Consider the following 20,535-nt stretch of genomic DNA (forward strand, 5'->3'; position numbering starts at 1 on the left):
TCAGAAAAAGTACATGGGGTTTGGCAGACTGCAAATGGAAATGGACATCATTGAGATTAGAATTGAGACCACGTATATTTGTGAAATGAATTAGGAAATCCTTGGGAGGTTTAGATCTTTTTGCAGATAAGCTTGTTCTATTAGTTTGGCAATTCATGGTGTATTCAATAGTAAGAAAAAGTGGGTGGGACATGCTGTATGAAGTAATGAAATTTTTGGATATGGCGTACATGTGGTAAGAATATACCCAGATCCTTGATATAACGTGGCCTCGACAATGCTCCCCGCATACACACTACTCGGACTCCCTCCAGTCACTATCTGGCAGAGTAGAGGTAGCAAGATTATAAACTAGCTGATCCGGAAGCCTCCTAGAGAGTTACCAATAGGTTCGGTCCGGTGTACTAACTAGCGGCCGGCCTGCGAAAACCGTTTTAGAGCTGTACCCTCGAAATGTAAGGAATATTGGATCTCGCCACGACGTTCATCATAACCTCAAAAGTCATCAATCATACTGCATGATGGAAGAGATAGGGAAGGGTTGACCGGAACTTAGCTCTAGAGACTAAACATGGGTTCCACCACTTCAAGCCTCCAATAAGCAAAGTGGTGGTATTTCATCGGTTGATGAGAGTCATCTACCACCTAGTACTGCCTGGTAACATAGAGGGGCGGCATTCCTCCATGTGGTGTGGGCGCCACACCTCGACCCCTGCTTACGTTGGTTCACACCTGGGTGGTCACCCACCATGTGCTTATGCATGGAGGTTATACCCAGGATTACTAACAGTCCCACCATCGTGAAGGTGCAAGCAGAGGATTTGGCTGTCACAGACCGTCCGGACTTCGCCGAAACTGGGTCCACTTGACTTGAGTGTCACCCGAATATCAGTTCCATCAGCGTTTTAGACTCCCAGGTAGCAAGTACAGCTTGTCTGGCATATCTGAGAGAATGTCTGTGACAACCTCAAGAACCCAACTTGGAGCTCTTTGACTTCATCTCTTTGCAACTTGACTTTCTCCAGTCTAACTTTGCTAACAGTGAGGTAATTTTCCTTGGTGATTTTAATGTCCCCAACTCCAGCTGGCTTCCGTTTTCTAGTCACACCGACCCAGCTGTTCAAGATGCTGAGTCTTTTGCAATTACTAATGACTTTGCACAGATTGTTCATTTACCTACAAGAATACCGGACAATCCTAATCATACAGCCAATACACTTGATCTTTTTCTCAAAAACAACCCTTCTAAGTACACGGTCGAAGTGAGAGGTCCTTTAGGCACTTCAGATCACAACTTGGTGATTGTCTCTTCTCCAATGGAACCTTGATGTCATGGCTATTCCCAACCTCGTGTTGTTTGGCATTACAAGAATGCAAAATGGAATGACCTGCGAGACTTCTTTTCTTCTTTTCCTTGGTTGGATTACTGTTTCAAAAGTTCTGATGTCAACATTTGCTCTGATCGTGTCAGTGAAATTATTCTTGCAGGAATGGAATCCTTTATCCCACACTCCACTTTAAAATCTCTTCCTTTATCTAAACCTTGGTTTTCCAATAAATGTGCTAAGGCTGTTCAAGAGAAGAATGTTGCATATCGTAATTGGCTTGTTTCTAATTCTTCAGTTTCATTTTCTGCCTACACCAAAGCTCGCAACAATTGTAAAGCAGTTATTAACCAGTCCAAACTAGACTGGTTTGAACAGACTAAGAGTAGAAAACTTGCTTCTTGCCCTAATGGTAGCCGAGCATTCTGGTCTCTTGCCAAAGCTATTGGCCGCAACTTTTGCCCATCTCTACTCCCACCTCTGTCCAAACCAGATGGTTCTGTTGTCACTTCAGCCAAGGATAAAGCTGACCTGCTAGCATCCCATTTTTCTTTCAATTCATGCATTAACGATCTTGGTAAAACACCTCCCACCATTCCCAACATGCTCCATTCAATGCCTCCTGTGGTCTTCCGTCAAAAGAATGTAAGAAGGATTTTAACAAATCTTGATGCTAAGAAAGCTCCAGGTCCTGATGGTATTTCTCCACTTGTTCTCAAAATCTGTGCTCCTGAACTTACTCCTATTCTTTGCCGCCTTTTTTCACTTCCTTATTTATAAGGTGTTTTTCCTTCTGCTTGGAAATTTGCTCATATCCAGCCAGTTCCTAAAAAGGGTGACAAATCCCTCCCATCCAATTATCGTCCCATTGCAATTACTTCTATTCTTTCTAAAGTAATGGAGAAATCAATTAACCCCCAACTCTTAAACTACCTAGAAACCTTCCATCTGATCAACGATCGCCAGTATGGATTCCATCAGTGTCGATCCACTGGTGATATTCTGGCTTATGTTACCCATTTATGGACTAATTCAATGGAAAGTTTCGGTGAAACACAAGTAGTTGCTCTTGACATCTCAAAGGCTTTCGATCATGTTTGGCATAAAGGTCTTCTAAACAAGCTTCCATCTTATGGTTTGCCAACTGTTTTTTAGTAATTGGTTATCCAGTTTTCTCTCTGATCGCTCACTGAGGGTGATGGTAGATGGCTCTCTGTCTTCTAACTTCTCTACTAATGCCGGTGTCCCCCAAGGTTCAGTTCTTTCCCCCACTCTTTTCCTCTTGTATATTAATGACCTTCTTCCACTGACTGGAAATCCTATCCATAGTTTTGCCGATGATAGCACATTGCATTCCACTTTCCATTTTGAGAAACCTTGTCCTGCTCACTCAGCTTCAACTTCTCAAAAGTCTGCTACCAATTCCTTAAATGCCGATCTTCAGGTAATTCTCCAGTGGGGCAAAGACAACTTAGTTGATTTCAACCCTTCTAAAACTCAGTCTTGTCTTATACCTCGCAAAAAGGATTCTTCTGCCCCTATGCTTATCTTTAGTGACACTCCGATTTCTATGCAAAATGATATATCTCTTTTGGGGATTACCCTGACTTCTAATCTCTCTTGGCACAAGCACATTACAAATATTGCTTCTTTGCATCTAAAAAACTTGGTTTTCTCTTTCACTCTCGGCATTACTTTTCTTCCAAACAGCTGTTCACTCTGTATAAATTGCAAATCCGCCCTGCCATGGAATATTGTTCCCACATCTGGGGTTGCGCCCCCAAAACCCCTCTCAGGCTTCTTGATTCCATTCAGAAGAGGGCAGTTAGGTTAATTAATGACTCATCTCTAACAGAGTCTCTCCACTTGCTGTCTCATAGATGTACTGTTTCTGCTGCATGCCTCTTCTACAGATACTTCCATGGGCACTGTTCTTCTGAATTGGCTTCTATAATTCCTGCTTTCTCTTTCAAAACAGTCCGAACACGTGCCGCCACCAGCCAACATTCATTTACTGTCCAACTTCAAACTCACAGAACCAACTTTTCATCTTCCTCGTTTATTCATTCAACTGCCGTTTTCTGGAACAACCTTCTTTCATATGTATTTCCTGAAAATTACAGTCTACCGAAGTTCAAGTCTAATGTCAACAAATATCTTCTTTCGCGTTCTCAACCTCCAACCCAAGCACTGTACTAAGTACTATAGGTTCTAACACCTCTTGTGTTTGGGGTTTACATAAAAAAAAAAAAAAAAAAAAGCTGTGCCTTAAGCCTTTGAATTTCTTTTTTTTCCTTCTACCTCTGGCATGCTCATAAGTAATCAGGGTGCTCTCCTTGGCAGTTAATAAGCAGGGTGCTCTCCTTGGCAGGTGGGTATTGCAGCTGAATATGATGTAGTTTTGTGGTCCTTTGCAGCACATCAAGTGCATGCAAGGGATCCATGATAAGCCATTTGCAAGTGTCCATATTTCTGTCACTTAAAATACTTTAAAGGATTTGGGACATATTAATGCACCAGACAGTTAATATAGCCAGCTTTGATCTCATTAGGAGAGTTTGTGAGTTAAAGGTCAGGATGATGTTTCTAGTGGTAACAAGTTTCTCATCTCTATGAATGAACATTCATTTCACAGCTGTCACTTCTTGGAGTTTTAATTCAGAACACATTTCCTCTTCAGATATTTCAAGGAGATCCCATTTTGCAATGACACCACGGGAGCAGTTGTGCCTTGTGGGATAACTGTGATTGGAACTCCCCCCCCCCTACAGATATGGCTCTTAGGAGCTGTTCTGAATGTTTGTCACTTCTGGTCTCTACAAGTATGCCACCTGAACGAAGCCATTTAACAGATTTAGGAGAAACTGCCAACCCTTCTGGATAAAGAAGGGTGCAATTTTTCCTATAGCTTTCTCACTTGTAGAGTGTATTATTAGATAATGGGGTGTTGAACCTGATGTAACTTCTGTTAATAATAAAATACTATTGTACCAACCAGCAAACTGTTTAAAAATAAATAAATAATCTGAAAATTTATTACACATACATATAAAAAAACTGCATGTGTACCATGTAAACAAAAAAGTTGTTTCATTTTATGTGGGCCGACCGGGCTAGCCGAGTGGGTAAAGTACCTGCCCGGCAACCCAAAGGTCGCGGGTTCGATTCCCGCCTCGGGCTTGGATCAAAGTACTGCAAAAACCTTGGGAGGTGCAATATGGCCACAGAAGCCGATGCGCCAACAACTACCAAATCAGGCGCCTCCGTAGCCAGGTGGGAAGGAGCAGCAGTGCGTAGCACACGCTTCTTGATTAGACCGGGGTTCGAGCCCGTCACCACCAAATACGGAGGATGCGGAAAGGTCAAGGGAATGACCACCGCATATTCCCGGAGCAATATGGCCTTAGTTGCTAATGCTCCTAAAAACCAAAATAACAACAACAATAACAACTACCAAATCAAAAAAAAAAAAAAAAAAAAAATCATTTTATGTGAAAACATCTTTTACAAAATTCAAAACCGTTTAAATTTTTAAAATATTGAACAGCTAGAATCACAGTTATGGAATTTTATGCTCACATCCGCTAATTACTCTACTGAATTAACGTTAGTGACTGAGTTACCATCATTAGTGTCACTTAGGAAGTGACATCATTTGCATAATTTTCATCTCACATTTTCATTATCAATCAGTTTTACTTCAGTCCAAAAAATTTAGTAGATGCCACTAAAGACGTTTTCACATAAAAAAAAAAAAAAATTAAAGACTGAGAATTGTATAAATAAAATAGCTAAAAAGTATACAATACACTAAAATAAAATACAATAAACTAAAATAAAATAAAATAAACTAGTATAAAACCTTGTGAGAAGCTTTCAAGACATTGTGCCTCTCTGTCAACACGAAATACAGAATACGATAGTAGGTCAATATATTGCCAGAAGCATAGCTTTGCACATGTGCAGACATCTTCCAGTGCAAATCATCGCTTGCATAAAAAAAAAAAAAAAGGTGAGAAACATAAAGGGGTGGTGGGATGGGAAAGAGAAGAAAAACATTACTCCCAGACCCTGCAAACCCAGTGTGGCAGAAATTGACGATATGATTAGGCCGCCATTTCTTATCATACTGTAAAATAACGGCCTCCATAATAGGATGCATGTGAATTTTACCACTACGATTAATGGAGGAACCTACTGCAAACTATATGGAGGGCTTCCATCCATGTGAGATGGCAGGAATTGTGAATGCAGTCTAACACCTCAACATTGGAAAGTGGATTATAATTAAGATGCTGTTCATTCCAAAAGTACTCTGCAATGGCTGAGCTAATAACATTGGCTCCTCCAGGATAGCCCCCTTATGCTCTGAGATATGATCACAGAGCCTACGTTTAGTTTTCCCGATGAAACACATCCTACACTCCAAGCATGTAATACAATAAACCACGTTGTCACAACATAATAGGGATCATTAGCTTAACTTTAGAAAGCATCAATTGCAATTTTCTCCAGGGAGTTTCACACAGCCAATATGGTATTGGCACATTATCCTGGCAAGATGTGCTAATATGCCCAGATAGTGGGGGATATAGGCTGTGGCAAAACATCCATCATCCTGACCACAATGGGAAACAGATCCATCATATAACTGCAACTTATCTAGAACGTGGGGGGGGGGAATCTTCATCTGACCTATTCTGATCTAACCTTAAGAATCTCAGTACAGCAGGCCCCCGTTATAATGCGGTTCGCTTTACGCTGATTCGCTATAACGCTGTTCTTATATTATAACCCGTATCTGACTATAACGCTGTCACAGATCACTATAACGCTCTTTTACAGATTACATTTTTGACATATTTAACGAAATCGTTTCATTTGATGGAGTCGATAGCTTGAAAATGAATGGCAAAACAGCATTAAAACGTTTCCCACGCCGACTTGAGCAATTTTCCCACGCTCAGTGAAATTTTCTCTCACGCTAATTTAAGTACAGTCACTTGTTACGTAGTTCCGAGATCAACATTTTAAAAAAATGATGAAATAATGATGATATAATGCTTGTAATATTTGCGTTATATGCATTTATCTGAAGTCTAGTTAGTCATCACTCAGTAGAGTATTAGACATCGTGCTTAACGGACAGTTTACTTGAACATTGTATCATAATTAATTCAACCAACGCAGTTATATTTTCGAAGAGCTAATAATGACCGACAGGAATGAAAATGCAACAACGTCTGGGCGCAGTACGAAGACTATAAATGTAAGAAAAAGACTGAATTTGAAAATTAAATTAGACGTTTTGAAGCGAATCGATTCCGGTCAACGACAAGCGGATGTGTGCCATAATTTAGGACTCGCAAATTTAACTGTAAGAACAATTATGAAAAAATAAAGAATTAATTTTAGCAGCGGGAAAGATAGCTGTTCCACTGCAAGCAACTAGGACTAGACCGGCTATTAGGATTGAAATGGAAAGACTAATTTTTTTGAAGATAATATTCCAATGCAGAATTCAGTTAAGTTAAATATTAAAAAAAGAGAGAGAGAGAGAGAAAGAGATTAGCTAATACGATGATCTGAAGAAAACTCGCCTAAAAAAAAAAAAAAAAATGTGGAACCATTTAAAACTGGTAGAATAGATTTAAAATCCCGGGAGAAGCCGCTAGTGCAGATTAAGGAGGCGAAACTTTCAAAAAAGAACTTGTTAAAATTATTGAAGAGGGGTATTATGTGTTATACTTCTCAACAAGTTTTTAACATAGATGAAGCAGGACTTTTGTGGAAACGAATGCCTAAAAGAAGTTTCATATTGAAAGAACAAAAAACATGCCAAGTTTCAAAGCGGTGAAGGATCGGTTGACTTTATTGTTGGGTGGTAATGCTGCGGGCCATTTAAAATTAATACCCCTTTTAGTTTATTTGGAAGAGGGCCAAAGTTCAACTCAAAATCCACACATTTTTCATGATTAAATTCATCCATTAAATTAAATCAATTAAATTCATTATTTTAATTGGAATTTTGTTTACTTTTGAGACGCAAGTAGTTACCACATAATTATATACGTATGTAATGCAGAATATTTTATATGTGCAAATATTTGAATATTAAATATTTTGACCGACATTTGTGCATCTTTTCATTACCGTTTATTATTGATTAGGAAATATTCTATGGCACCGACCGCAGCTCACAAATACATATGTTACCTTATGGGAAAGCGGCGCTCGCTTAGCGCGGATTCACTTAGCGCTCTGTTTTTCCGGAACAAATGATCAGCGTTAAGCGGGGGTCACCTGTATCTCTATCAACAACATCAGTAAAATGTGACCAAGCACAGTTAAATAATGCTCTAACCATGCTAAAGATTTGTCCTGGGGCATGAGCTAACTTATAGTTGGTAAACTGCCCATGGCATATGGGCTTCCTATACATGAGGTGACCAAATATTGGCCATCACAGCAAACTAAATATCCAAAAACAGAACTGCACTGTCCACTTCCAATTCCATAGCAAATGAAATGTATGATTATAAGGAGTTGAAATAGTGAAGGAATTGCCGACTCCTCTGACCTGCGGGGAACAACTGTAAATATATTGCCATGTATCTCCACCACAGTCTGAGAGGAATAGACAAACCTGCAAATTATCCTCCTACAGAGTCTCCATAGTGATATTGGCTGTGGGGGCACTGACAGGAACACACATTGCGGTGCCTTGAATTTGTCTATATAACAAATCACCAAACACAATCACACTACCAGATAAACAAACATTCAAATCACTACACATATCATTAATAGAGAGCAAGGTCCTATCCTTCAGCACAGTATCCCTGTCCAAAAACCGCCTGACAAAAGCAATCACAGGCTCTAACAGAATAGGTTCAAATAGGAAGACCACATCAAAGGGGACCAAGACTTCACCCTCCAAAATATTAAAATCCTTAATGACCTGTAGGAATTGCATACTACTATTTACCATATATGCCATGTTGCCAATAAGCGGAGCCAGTAAACCAGTAAATATACCTGGAGAGTTCATATGTCGAGGTACCACAACAAACAACAACAGGACATAACAGAATGCCCAGTTTATTATTATTATTATTAGCCATATGGTGCAAGGAAGCCTGAGGCTTATGCTGTACCAGCCAAAAAAATTCCCAAGTTACCCTGAGAGAGAGAGAGAGAGAGAGAGAGAGAGAGAGAGAGAGAGAAGTAGAAAGGAATCACCAAGAAGGAGAAGAATGATGATATCCAGCTCAGGACCCTGGGTGTGCCAAGCCCATACTCACCAGATGTGAGCCCCTATGTATGTGGGAAAGCCATAAAATTTTGGCAGTTGGAAACCCGACACATGAAATCTCCCCATTCAGTTTTGCTTATTTTCTTTTGTACATACCATGAATACTTGTACATACAGTATATTTGTACATACTGGTTCACCCTGGATTCTAATTTCTTAAGAATAGTAATGTAAGAGCCCCCAATAGACTCATATACCTGTAGGTCACACAACAAAGCCAGGGCTTTCTGAATAGTCTGTCCGATTTAAAACACCAGTAACATACGCCTTATCCATTGGCAAGGCAACAATGTCCTTATCTTTGCACAAAGAGTTTAGAGCACAGTGCTGGGTATGATGCCGATTTGAGGCCACAGGTTGGATATGCTCAGGTATGAATGCAACTTTAAACTATATCTCTGTAGCAGTCTTCTCTGGAACATGGAAGAGTGATGCCTCCATGCCTAGGGCCAACTGCGTAATTGGTGGTTTCCAGGAAAGCACAGTAAAATTCAAGCCCAAGAATAACACCTGCATTTGACTGACTGCAGCCTTTCTATTACCCTGCAAAAGTCTTATCTGCCTCTGTTGGCATCTCACATCAATGAGCAGTTTCTGGCCACAGAGTTGCCATTGGCTTGGTGTAATTTGCTTAGACAACCAATTCTGATACACTAAAACAGTGACATGTGAAAAATCCTAGCTGAAGTTGCAGCTTCCAAGATGCCACCAGTGTGTCTGGTGACAACTACCATGCCACATTCAAAGTCATTTAAATGTTTCATCTTTCCCGGTCTCACTTTGACTGTGTTCACACGCATGCACACACACATGATACACACAGCATCGATATATATCTACCAAACTGCTTTATATTACATGGTACAAAACATGTGATGCTGTTTACTGAAAGAGTACAAATACAGAGAAGGGCAAAAAGATTGGTGAGGGGGAACAAAGGGTTGCGCTTACCAAGAAAGGCTTAAGTTCTGCAAATTGCAACATCTAGAGACTAGGCACACTTGTGAGGCAGTCTTATTGAGGTGTTTAAGGTTTTGAATGGTTTGAGCAAGTTCAATGCTGATGGGAGTCTTTCTATTCTGAGATTACACACCTGAGGGGGCATAATGCAAATGGGGGAAAGACAGTTGTGGAATAGCTGTGCAGAAATTTGCCTTTAGTCAAGAGGTGGTTGATTGCTGGAACTAACTTTCATCAATCATTGTGAAAGTTAATAGCTTAAATAAATTCAAGGAAGAACTGGACAAGCTTTTGGAGCAAATGGATGGGTGAAATGATAAGTTTTTTTTTTTTTTTTTGACTGCTGCTGAATAAGCTTGCTTTCATCACATGCCTTTAGTAATGCTAATGTCAGCTCCCATTTCACATTCTGAGTCAGAGAGAGTATGAGGAAAACATCCCTTTAATTATCAGTCTCATTTGGAACCACTGATGGAAAAGTTCAACTAGAAGCCTATAGTAGATATAAACTAGTCATAATAATCAAGTCACAAAGGAGATCAGACAAACAAAGGTAGATTACTAGAAATATTTGGCAAAGAATGCAAAGAAAAACAGCAAAGACTTCTTTACTTAGGTAAACACTAGAAGGAAGGGGATGAATCAAATTGATCCACTCAATATCAATGGTTTGGTTGTTCATGATCCTGCTCAGATAGCTGACAAACTGAATGAGTATTTTTTCATCTACATTCACACATGAGGAATTCTTTATCGAAGGGGATGCTGGTCATTTATCAAACTCTAACAGGAAGTTAAATGATTTTGTGATAACTGAGAAGAAAGTGGAAGAGAAATTGTTGAAGTTAAACATAAGAAAGACGCCTGAGGTGAATGGTATCTATCCAATTATATTAAGGAAAGTAGCAAAGGAAGTAAGCAAATCCATAGCAATAATTATGACAGCACCCCTGCTGTCATAATTCTTCATTCACAGGGGAGGTCCCTACGGACTGCAGATGTGCTCATATATCCCCAATTCACAAAGGGGATCAAAGAGTGACACAAGTAATGACAGACCCATTAGTTTAACTAATGTCATGGGGAAAATAAGTAATTCAGGATCATCTAAACAAGGCTGCAATTATACATAAGACACAGCATGGGTTTGTTACAGGGAAATCTTGTTTGACCAATTTGATTGGATACTACAATGTAGTCACAAAGGAACTGAATGCAAAAAATAATTTTGATATCATATACTTGGATTTCAGGAAGTCTTCTGTTATTGGTGTATAAAAGAGTGCTGTACAAAGAGTGTTGGAGCAGTGTGGCATTAAGGGAAAGCTGCTGCTGCTGGATATAGGGATAGTGAAGTGGGAGAAATCAGAGAGTGGTAATCAATGGACATTGCTCTTCGATGACTAATGTTAGCAGAGTACCCCATGGTTTGGTGTTTTGCCCATTGTTGTTTTCTATATTTATCAATCAATGATATTTATGAAGGAATATCAGGCTCAATATCCAAGTTTGCAGTTGATACAAAGGTTGGCAGGGTTGTTAATGATAGCATGTTACTGCAATATCAAAAAGTTAGGCAGATATCCTGAGAAGTGGCAACTGAAGTTTAACATTGAGAAATGCAAAGCACTGAACATGGGCAACAGTAACCAAAGAGTAATATACCAACTGTGTGGTACTACACTCAGTGTGGTGAAAAATGAAAAAGATCTAGGGTTATTGTGCAATCAGATATGAAGTTCTCTGGGCATTGCAGACAGGCTGCCAGAACAGGTCATGGGGCAATAGTCATAAGGCAATGGTCAGGCCACATCTTGAGTAATGCATACGGTTCTAGAGATCTCATTTTAGGAATGTGGAACTGCCGGAAAAAGTACGAAGAAGGACAATGAGATTGGTGAAGGGAACAAAGGGGTGCTCATAGCAAGAAAGGTTTCAGTTCTGAAAATTGGAGTGTCTGTAAGCTATGCACACTTGCAAAGAAATCTTACTGAGGTGTTTAAGACTTTGAAAGGATTTAGCAAGCTTGACGCTAATGGGATTCTTCCTCTTACCCAGACCACATATGAGGGGGTACAAATTCAAATTGAGGAAGAACAGTTGCAGAATAGATGTGCAGAAGCTTGCCTTTAGCCAGTGGGCAGTTGATTACTGGAACTTCCATCTGCTGTTGTAGAAGCTGATAGCATAAATAAATTGAAGGAAGAATTAAACTATTGAAGGGAACAAATGGGTAAAATAGGAGGTGTCAGGTTTTTTTTTTTTTTTTTTTGTTATTTTTGGCTGATGCTGTATAAGCTTGCTTTCTTGCATCATTTGCCACTACTAATACTAATACCAATAACTATTCTGCAGATAACTTTCTTTTGCTCAAATTTAGAACAAACTGCAAATTGTTGTAAAATCATCCCTGTGGTCAGATTTTTTATTCATTTCATGAAAAAGAGCATGGAATTTCCTTTGTTGACAACAATACCTATGGCCTGGGCACATAAGACCCAAATTGCTACAAGAAAAATATCATAATACATCAAAAGGTTTTATATTGGTTTTGTGTATTTATTTTAGTTTGCTGTATACAGTTTTTAGTGCTTTTATTTATATAATTCTCAGTCTTTAGTTTTTTTTTTATATGTATCTGTAATCAAACAAGTTAGCATTAGAATTAGCATTAGTAGAGGCATATGATGCAAGAAAGCAAGCTTATACAGCATCATCCAAAAAAAAAAAAAAACCCTTCCCATTTCACCCATCCATTTACTCCAAATGTTTCTGCATTGAATGAATTATTTAAGCTGTCAACTTCTACAATAACAGATAGAAGTTTGTCCAGCAATCAACCACCCACTGACTAAAAGCAAATTTCTGCACATCTATTCTACAACTTCATTTCCTCAATTTGAATTCATGTCCCCTCAGGTGTGTTATCTGAACAAGAGGAAGAATCCCATCTGGCTCAAACCATTTATGGCCTTATACACCTCAATTAGATCACCTCGCAGGTGTCTAAACTTCAAATGCTGCAATTTGCAGAACTTAAGCCAATCTTGGTAACAGCAGCCCTTTGTTCCACTCACTAATCTCATTGCCCTTCTTTGTACTCGTTCTAGTAGCTCGACATCTTTCCAAAAATGAGGCCTCTAGACCTGTATGCAGTATTCAAGGTGTCCTTTCCATTGCTTTATACAAGGGGATAATCAGCTCCTTATCCCTGCTAGCAAAATTCATATACAGTAGAATGTCGGTTATGCAGAATAATTTGAAAGGCTGATCTTTCTTCCTTTTTTTTTTTTTTTTTTTTTATTAATGGCAGTACAGTAAGCGCCGGTTATAATGATCACGTTTAAAAAGGCAACACAGAACAGCAGTATGCTCAGGAGCACAGGTTTTGAGAACATGTAGAGACATACCATCAAAATTGTTCAAAGTTCTGCTGACATACTTTTGATGGATGACCACAGGAGGTATTAAGTGGAGTGTACCGGGAATGGCAGGAGGCGGCTTACCAAGGTCATCAATACAAGAGTTAAAAGAAAAGTAGGATGCTAGTAAGTGGGCTTTATCTTTAACTGAGGTGGCAATAGAACCACCAGATTTAACAGAGGTATGAGTACAGGAGGGCAAAAGTTGCAGAAGTATGAGTAAAGGAGGGCAAAAGTTTCAAGGAAGAACTGGACAAACTTTTGTTTGTCCAGTTCTTCCTTGACACTATCAACTTCCACAACAACCAATGGAAGTTTGTTCCAGCAATCAACCACCTGTTGGCTAAAGGCAAATTTATTTAAAGGCAAATTTATTAAAGGCAATTTTTTTTTTTACTGGCTAAAGGCAAATCTATTCTACAACTGTCTTTCCTTAATTTGATTGAAAGTTTGAATTTAGCAGGATGTAGAGCTGCTGGAATGAGTACAGAGAAGGGCAACAAGATTAGTGAATGGAATAAAGGGTTGTTCTTACAAAGAAAGGCTTAAGTTTTGCAAATTACAGTGTCTGGCAACTAGGCACCAGCGAGGTGATCTGATAGAGGTGTATAAAGCCTTGAATGGTTTGAGCATGCTCAATGCCGATTGGATTCTTCCTCTTGCTCAGAATAATCACCTGAGCGGGCATAAATTCAGATTGGGGAAAGACAGATGTAGGATAGATGCGGAAATTTGCCTTTAGCTAGTGGGTAGTTGGTTGGTGGAACAGACTTCCATCCCTTGTTGTGGAAGTTGATAGCCTAAATAAATTTAAGGCTCAGCTGGACAGGTATTTTGAACGAACAGAGGGATGAAATGGAAGTGTTTTTTTTTTTTTTTTGGCTGATGCTGCATAAGCTTGCTTTCTTGCATCATATTATTATTATTATTAGCCATATGGTGCAAGGAAGCCTGAGGCTTATGCTGCACCAGCCAAAAAAAAATTCCCGAGTTACCCTGAGAGAGAGAGAGAAAAATCAGAAATAGAAAGGAATCACCAAGAAAGAGAAGAACGATGCCTCTACTAATACTAATGCTAATTTATACTCCTGCAAGTGCATAATCTGAGCAAGAGGAAGAATGCCATCAGCACCAAGCTTTTGACGGGCTTAAGATAGGCTTTCAAATGGCGTTGTGAAAACTTTTTGGGTAACTACAGGTTTCTCACATGCAAAGCTGAAATTCAGAAACTGCACAATGCATATAAACAAATGGGATGTCATATGTCACTAAAATGGTGAGTGACAAGAAGCGGGAAACGATTCCATCAAGATTTTTAATGGTATATCACTATGAAGTTTCTGTAATAAGTGCATATCGAATGAGCAGTGCTGGATATTGCACCATGACATTCCACATGAAACATACCAAAGGAAATCATAAATACATTTTTAAATTGTACATATCATTTTAGAATAATAAACAGTATTATTTTAAAGCATTTGGTTTAAACTGTAAAGTGAAAAAATGTAATTGGAACCAGTCTTTTGTGTTTTGTAACAAAATCATTACATCTTAATTAACAGTCATATTATGAAAACAATATAAGCTAGAAAAAGCCAAGGGCATGCTTGAAGCCAATGCAAAAAACTGGTTTAAAAAAGTGTGTTTGCATCTTGATGGAAAAAAAAAAAAAAAAGTGTTTTATTTTGCTGGCCAGTGTTATGAACATTCTGCATGGATAATGATGATAAAAATGCAAATTAAGAGAAATCTTGCAAGTCAAAATGCAATTTGAAAAATAAATGTTTTATAGTGTTCCTTGATTAAAAAATGAATACAAAACAAAAAATTAAATATTTTAATATATAAATTTAAAGAACAAAAGTTATATGCTACTTACATCCAACCTCAAGCAAAACTGAATCATGTGCTGATCCTGCCTCATTAGTAGCAACACATGTATATTCTCCAGCATCTACTTCTTGAGTTCCCAGAATGTTCAATGTACCTTTACTATTTATTTGTAGGTAAGACAATGGTTGTATTTCAATTCCATCTCGGTACCACTGCACTAGTGGTTCAGGTACCCCTTCAGCAATGCACTGCAAAGAAGCTTGTTCTCCATTTTTCACCAATAACTGTTTAAGTGGTATGGTAATCTGTGGGGCCTCTTAATTTAAATAAAAAATAAATAAATGCACAGTCAGATAAACCTAATGAACAATTCTTTATTTTAAGAAATCTGAGTCATATTTCATTATACAAAACTGATAAAATAAAAGACCATGCAATAAAAATAAAAAACCACACAGTATGCGGAAAATATTACAAAACTACTGTAAGAATAAGCACTGTGACATTTTTAAAAAAAAAATTCTGTTTATCTTTATTTCTTCTATTTTTTTTATCATTTTTGATTTGCTCACTTTAAACTTTCCATTCGTTTTTTTCATTGCATCCTCCACCTTCAGAAATAAAATCTACAAGTAAATCCACAAATACACAGAACTATTTATCCAGCATACTTAGATTGCGAGAGTTGCCACATATTATGTTCTTACAGATATTATGTTCTTGCAGAATTTGGAAGAACATAATATCTGGCAATACATGCTCAAAATGTACCAGAAACCCATACATAAAATTAGAAAAATAAAAAATATGATGAAACAACTCAGTTTCACAATGGCACAAAGTATAAAACAGAAATCTTTCACAAAATTTTTGCGGCAGAATAATTCAACTTTTTTTGATGCATTGTATTATAACTTAGTTACATATTACTATTTATTATGTAATGTTCTTCTGTACGTGTTTAACAGATCATTAAATTTATAACTATTATATGTATATGGTTAAAAAGGCCTATGCGCTCTGGATTCATATTGGTAAAATAAAATTACGGCTTTCTCAGAGAGAATTGTAATTTCTCAGGTTTAATAAATACACATAGAAACATACAAAGCTTTTGGTTGATTAGACAACCTTCTTCAGTTGAAACAAAACATAAAATGCCAGTTAGAATGGAGGCGTGTACTGCCAATCTGGTACGTGAAGGGCGTGGCTAATTGTTTGAGGTTGAAGTCTGTGGCTGTGACGTATGTGGACGTGGCCAGCACTTGTCAATGGACAGGACTATTGCTTCGGTGATAGGGTGGACTTAACAACCACTGTTCCTGTTCATTGAGGTATTGGGGCATTTGATGTTTAACAATTCCAACCAGGCACGGCGCAGATAATGGCGGGACTTATCCACAATCACGACATCGCGGTGTGGGTCAATGTCGTGGTGGGTTGCCCAGACGTGCTCAGCAATAGCTGAGTGCTCCACATCCGCCAAACAGATCGCCCTCTTGTGTTCGGAAAGGCGTTTTTCGAGCCATCTTCCGGTTTCCCCGAAGTAGCAGCTAGTGCAGTCACGGCAAGAGATGCGGTAGACCAACCCGCTCTGCAGTAGGGTGGGGACAGGTGTTTTTACATTGGAAATGAGGGATCGTAGTTTTCTCCCTGGGAGTTGGAAGCACTTTATCCCATGCGATTTTAAAATCCTACAGACCTGTTGTGATATATTTGGATAGTATGGGATAAAGGCGCTCGTGGTTGAGTCACCACTTTGGATGTTTCTGTTGATCGCTACGTGGTCGCGTGCCTGTAGGGCACACCTGTCAAGGGTATTGATAAAGTGCCTCCAACTCCCAGGGAGAAAACTACGATCCCTCATTTCCAACGTAAAAACACCTGTCCCCACCCTACTGCAGAGTGGGTTGGTCTACCGCATCTCTTTCCGTGACTGCACTAGCTGCTAATTCGGGGAAACCGGAAGGCGGCTCGAAAAACGCCTTTCCGAACACAAGAGGGCGATCCGTTTGGCGGATGTGGAGCACTCAGCTATTGCTGAGCACGTCTCGGCAACCCACCACGACATTGACCCACACCGCAATGTCGTGATTGTGGATAAGTCCCGCCATTATCTGCCGCGCCTGGTTGGAATCGTTAAACATCAAATGCTCCAATACCTCAATGAACAGGAACAGTGGTTGTCAAGTCCACCCTATCACCGAAGCAATAGTCCTGTCCATTGACAAGCGCTGGCCACGTCCACGTACGTCACAGCCACAGACTTCAACCTCAAACAATTAGCCACGCACTTCACGTACCAGATTGGCAGTACACGCCTCCATTCTAACTGTCATTTTATGTTTTGTTTCAACTGAAGAAGGTTGTCTAACCAACCAAAAGCTTTGTATGTTTCTATGTATATTTATTAAACCTGTTACAATTCGCTCTGAGAAAGCCGTAATTTTATTTTACCAATATTATATGTATGTTTCTGTTTTCATATGTATGAAATATGTATGAGGTGTGATAAAAAAAGTTTGGAACTAAAAAACTAATGATTGGGAAATGATGAAGCTTACCAGCTGTTAGCATTAACATTATCATTAGTAGAGGTATATGATGCAAGAAAGCAAGCTTATACAGCATCAGCCAAAAAAAAAAAAAAAAAACCCCTTCCCATTTCACCCATCCATTTGCTCCAAATGTTTATCCATTTCTTCCTTGAATTTATTTAAGCTATCAACTTCCACAACAGATGTAAGTTTGTTATAGCAATCAACTACCTGCTAGCCAAAGGCAAATTTCTGCACATCTATTTGATGTGCAAGAGGAAGAATCCCATCAGCATTGAGCCTGCTCAATGCTGCAAATTGTAGCATCTAGTCTCCAGATGCTGCAATTTGCAGCACTTAAGCCTTTCTTCGTAAGAGCACCCCTTTGTTCCCCTCACCAGTCTTGTTGCCCGTCTCTGTACTCATTCTAGCAACTCTATATCCTACCTAAAATGAGGCCTCTGGACTGGTATACTACGCAAGGTGTGGCCTGACCATTGCCTTATACAGTACTCAAGGTGTGGCCTGAACATTGCCTTATACAAAGGAATAATCACCTCCTTGTCTCTGCTAGAAAAATTCCTATATATCATTGACAAAACTCCATGACCTGCTCTGGCACTGGTCAAAGAACTTCATATCTGACTGCACAATTACCCGCAGGTCTTTTTCATTCTCCACCTCCCTGAGTGCAGTACCACAGAGTTGGTATGTTTCTTTTGGGTTACTGCTACCCATATGCAGTACTTTGCATTTGTCAATGTTAAACTTCAGTTTAACATTGACAAATGCATCTGCCCAACTTTTCTAGTCCTGTTTCAGTAGCATACTGTCATTACTGCCATTAACAACCCTGCCAACCTTTGTACCATCTGCAAACTTCAACATTAAGCTTGATATACCTTTATCGATATCATTGATAAATGCAGTAAATAACAATGGATCCAACACCAAACCCTGGGGGACTCCACTAATAACATAAGTCCACAAACAGCAGTATCTATTGATTACCACTCTGTCTTCTCCCACTCAACCGTCCTTTTATCCATTGTAGCAATTTGCCCTTAGTGCCATTCTGCTCCAATTTGTACAGTAGTCTTACATGTGCAACAGTATCAAAAGCTTTCCTGAAATCCAAGTATATGATATCAAAATTATTTTTTTAATCCAGTTCCTTTGTGATCACATCATAGTATCCAATCAAATTGGTCAGACAAGACTTTCCCATAACAAACCCATGCTGTGTCTGAAATATTACTGCAGTCTTGTCTAAATGATCCTGCAATGCTTCTTAACCGGTGACTCGATTATTTTTCCCAGAACAGAAGTTAAACTAACAGGTCTGTAATTACTCGTATCACCCTTCGATCCCCCTTTGTGAACTGGAGATACATTTGAAGGCTAAGGGTTTACTTACTTTCTTTGCTGCCTCCTTTAATATAACTGGATAGATCCTATCCTATGCCTTTCTTATGTTTAACTTCAACAATTTCTCCTCAACTTTACTCTCAGTAATTATAAAATCATTTAACTCCCTCTTATAGTTTAATAAGCTTCTGTTCTCCACTTCCCTACAGAATTCCTCATGTGTGAATATAGATGCAAAATACTCATCCAGTTTGGCAGCTATCTGAGCAGGATCATCTACAGTTGAACCATCGATATCAAGTGAACCAATCTGATTCATCCCCTTCCTTTTAGAGTTTATATAATTAAAGAAATCTTTTCTGTTTTTCTTTGCATCCTTTGCCACAGATTTCTCGTAATCTGCCTTCACTTGTCTAACCTTCTTTGTGACTTGATTGCAGACTAGCTTATATCTACCCTAGGCTTTCGTGTCGCCTGATAATTTATATGCATCGCATGCATATTTCTTCTCTGCACCGAGTCTCATTAGTTCAGTCTAAACCTTGAACAGTATTTCTTAGCTGGTATGTAAAGCCTTGTAGCTTCCAAGATTAATTCCTAGAATGCTTTCCATTTAGAATTTGCTGTTGGTAATATCATCTGTTGGTCTCACTGTATTGAATTTAAAAAATCTCTGAGACCACCATAGTCACCTTTACGAAATCAAAAACCCTTCCCTTTACTCCTGATGATAGTTACATCTTTGAGTAAATCCCAGATCTGCACACTGTCATTTTACTCCCTGTATTCAAATTCTGTATTACTTAATCTCTGATATCCCCCCAGTGTCTGCATTTGATGACTTAAACAACAGATCAAATTCAACAGATTTATTTACTATGCTCCTAGCACTGATTTATATGATACATGTTATATGAGTATACACAGCTGTTCTTATACTTAATTTCCTTAACACTGTCCATGTAATTGTTTTTTCCATGACAACCACCAGCAGGCTTTAAAATGCCAGAAACCTTGCTTTCCACACTGAGTCATGTTTCAATAAAAGCAGTGCAAGAATCACTACCACCTTTGCCTATGGCTACTGTTCATCTATTAGTCTGCGTATCACCCCCACAGATTTCGGGCTTTCTGACCCCCACCTAACACTATTTCAACAGCATCAGTAAATATTCTTGCACTCCTATTTAAGTGTATCCATTCCTGTAAAAACAGTCTTCTCTTAATAACACAGACAATACATTAGTATGTTCTACATTGTTAAGACTGAGAACACCAGACTTGCACCAGATTATAACTGGGAGCTAAATGATTTTTTTATAACTGAGAAGAAAGTGGAAAAGAAATTTCTAAAGCTAAAAAAAAAAGAAAAGGCACATAGAGCTGATGGGATCCATCCACTTATGTTAAAAAAAAAAAGCAGTAAAAAAGGTAATCAAATTCTTGCTCATAATTATGAAAGTATCCTTGGATTCCGAAGAGTGAAGGTTCCTAGATGTGAAAATGTGTCTCCTATTCACTAAAGGGGGGGATGAAAGGGCAATGTGAGGTATAATAGTCCTCTAAGCATGACTTCTGTTCCAGGGGAAAATAATGGAGTTAGGGGTTAAAGAAATATTGCAGATAATCTTAACAGGAATGAAATTGTAGAGAAAAAACTCCATGGATTTGATTAGCTACTATAATGCAATAACAAAGGAACTAGATGCAAACAACAATTTTGACATCATATATTTAGATTTCAGTAAGCCTTTTTACACCGTTCTACATTT

General features: G+C 38.7%; 1 protein-coding gene across 1 annotated transcript in view; it reads right to left on the reverse strand.

Annotated features, from left to right (window-relative positions):
- Positions 1–20,535, reverse strand: part of LOC150087903 (hemicentin-1-like) — a 1,496,027-nt gene that overhangs the window by 1,305,310 nt on the left and 170,182 nt on the right. The window contains exon 12 of the mRNA XM_090369959.1: positions 14,905–15,174. Within this exon, the coding sequence (XP_090226085.1) occupies positions 14,905–15,174 (270 nt within the window). The remainder of the gene's footprint in view (positions 1–14,904; positions 15,175–20,535) is intronic.

This window comes from Mastigoproctus giganteus, chromosome 3 (assembly GCF_048544385.1).
Source record: "Mastigoproctus giganteus isolate SK-2022 chromosome 3, ASM4854438v1, whole genome shotgun sequence".
Classification (NCBI taxonomy): Eukaryota; Metazoa; Arthropoda; class Arachnida; order Uropygi; family Thelyphonidae; genus Mastigoproctus; species Mastigoproctus giganteus.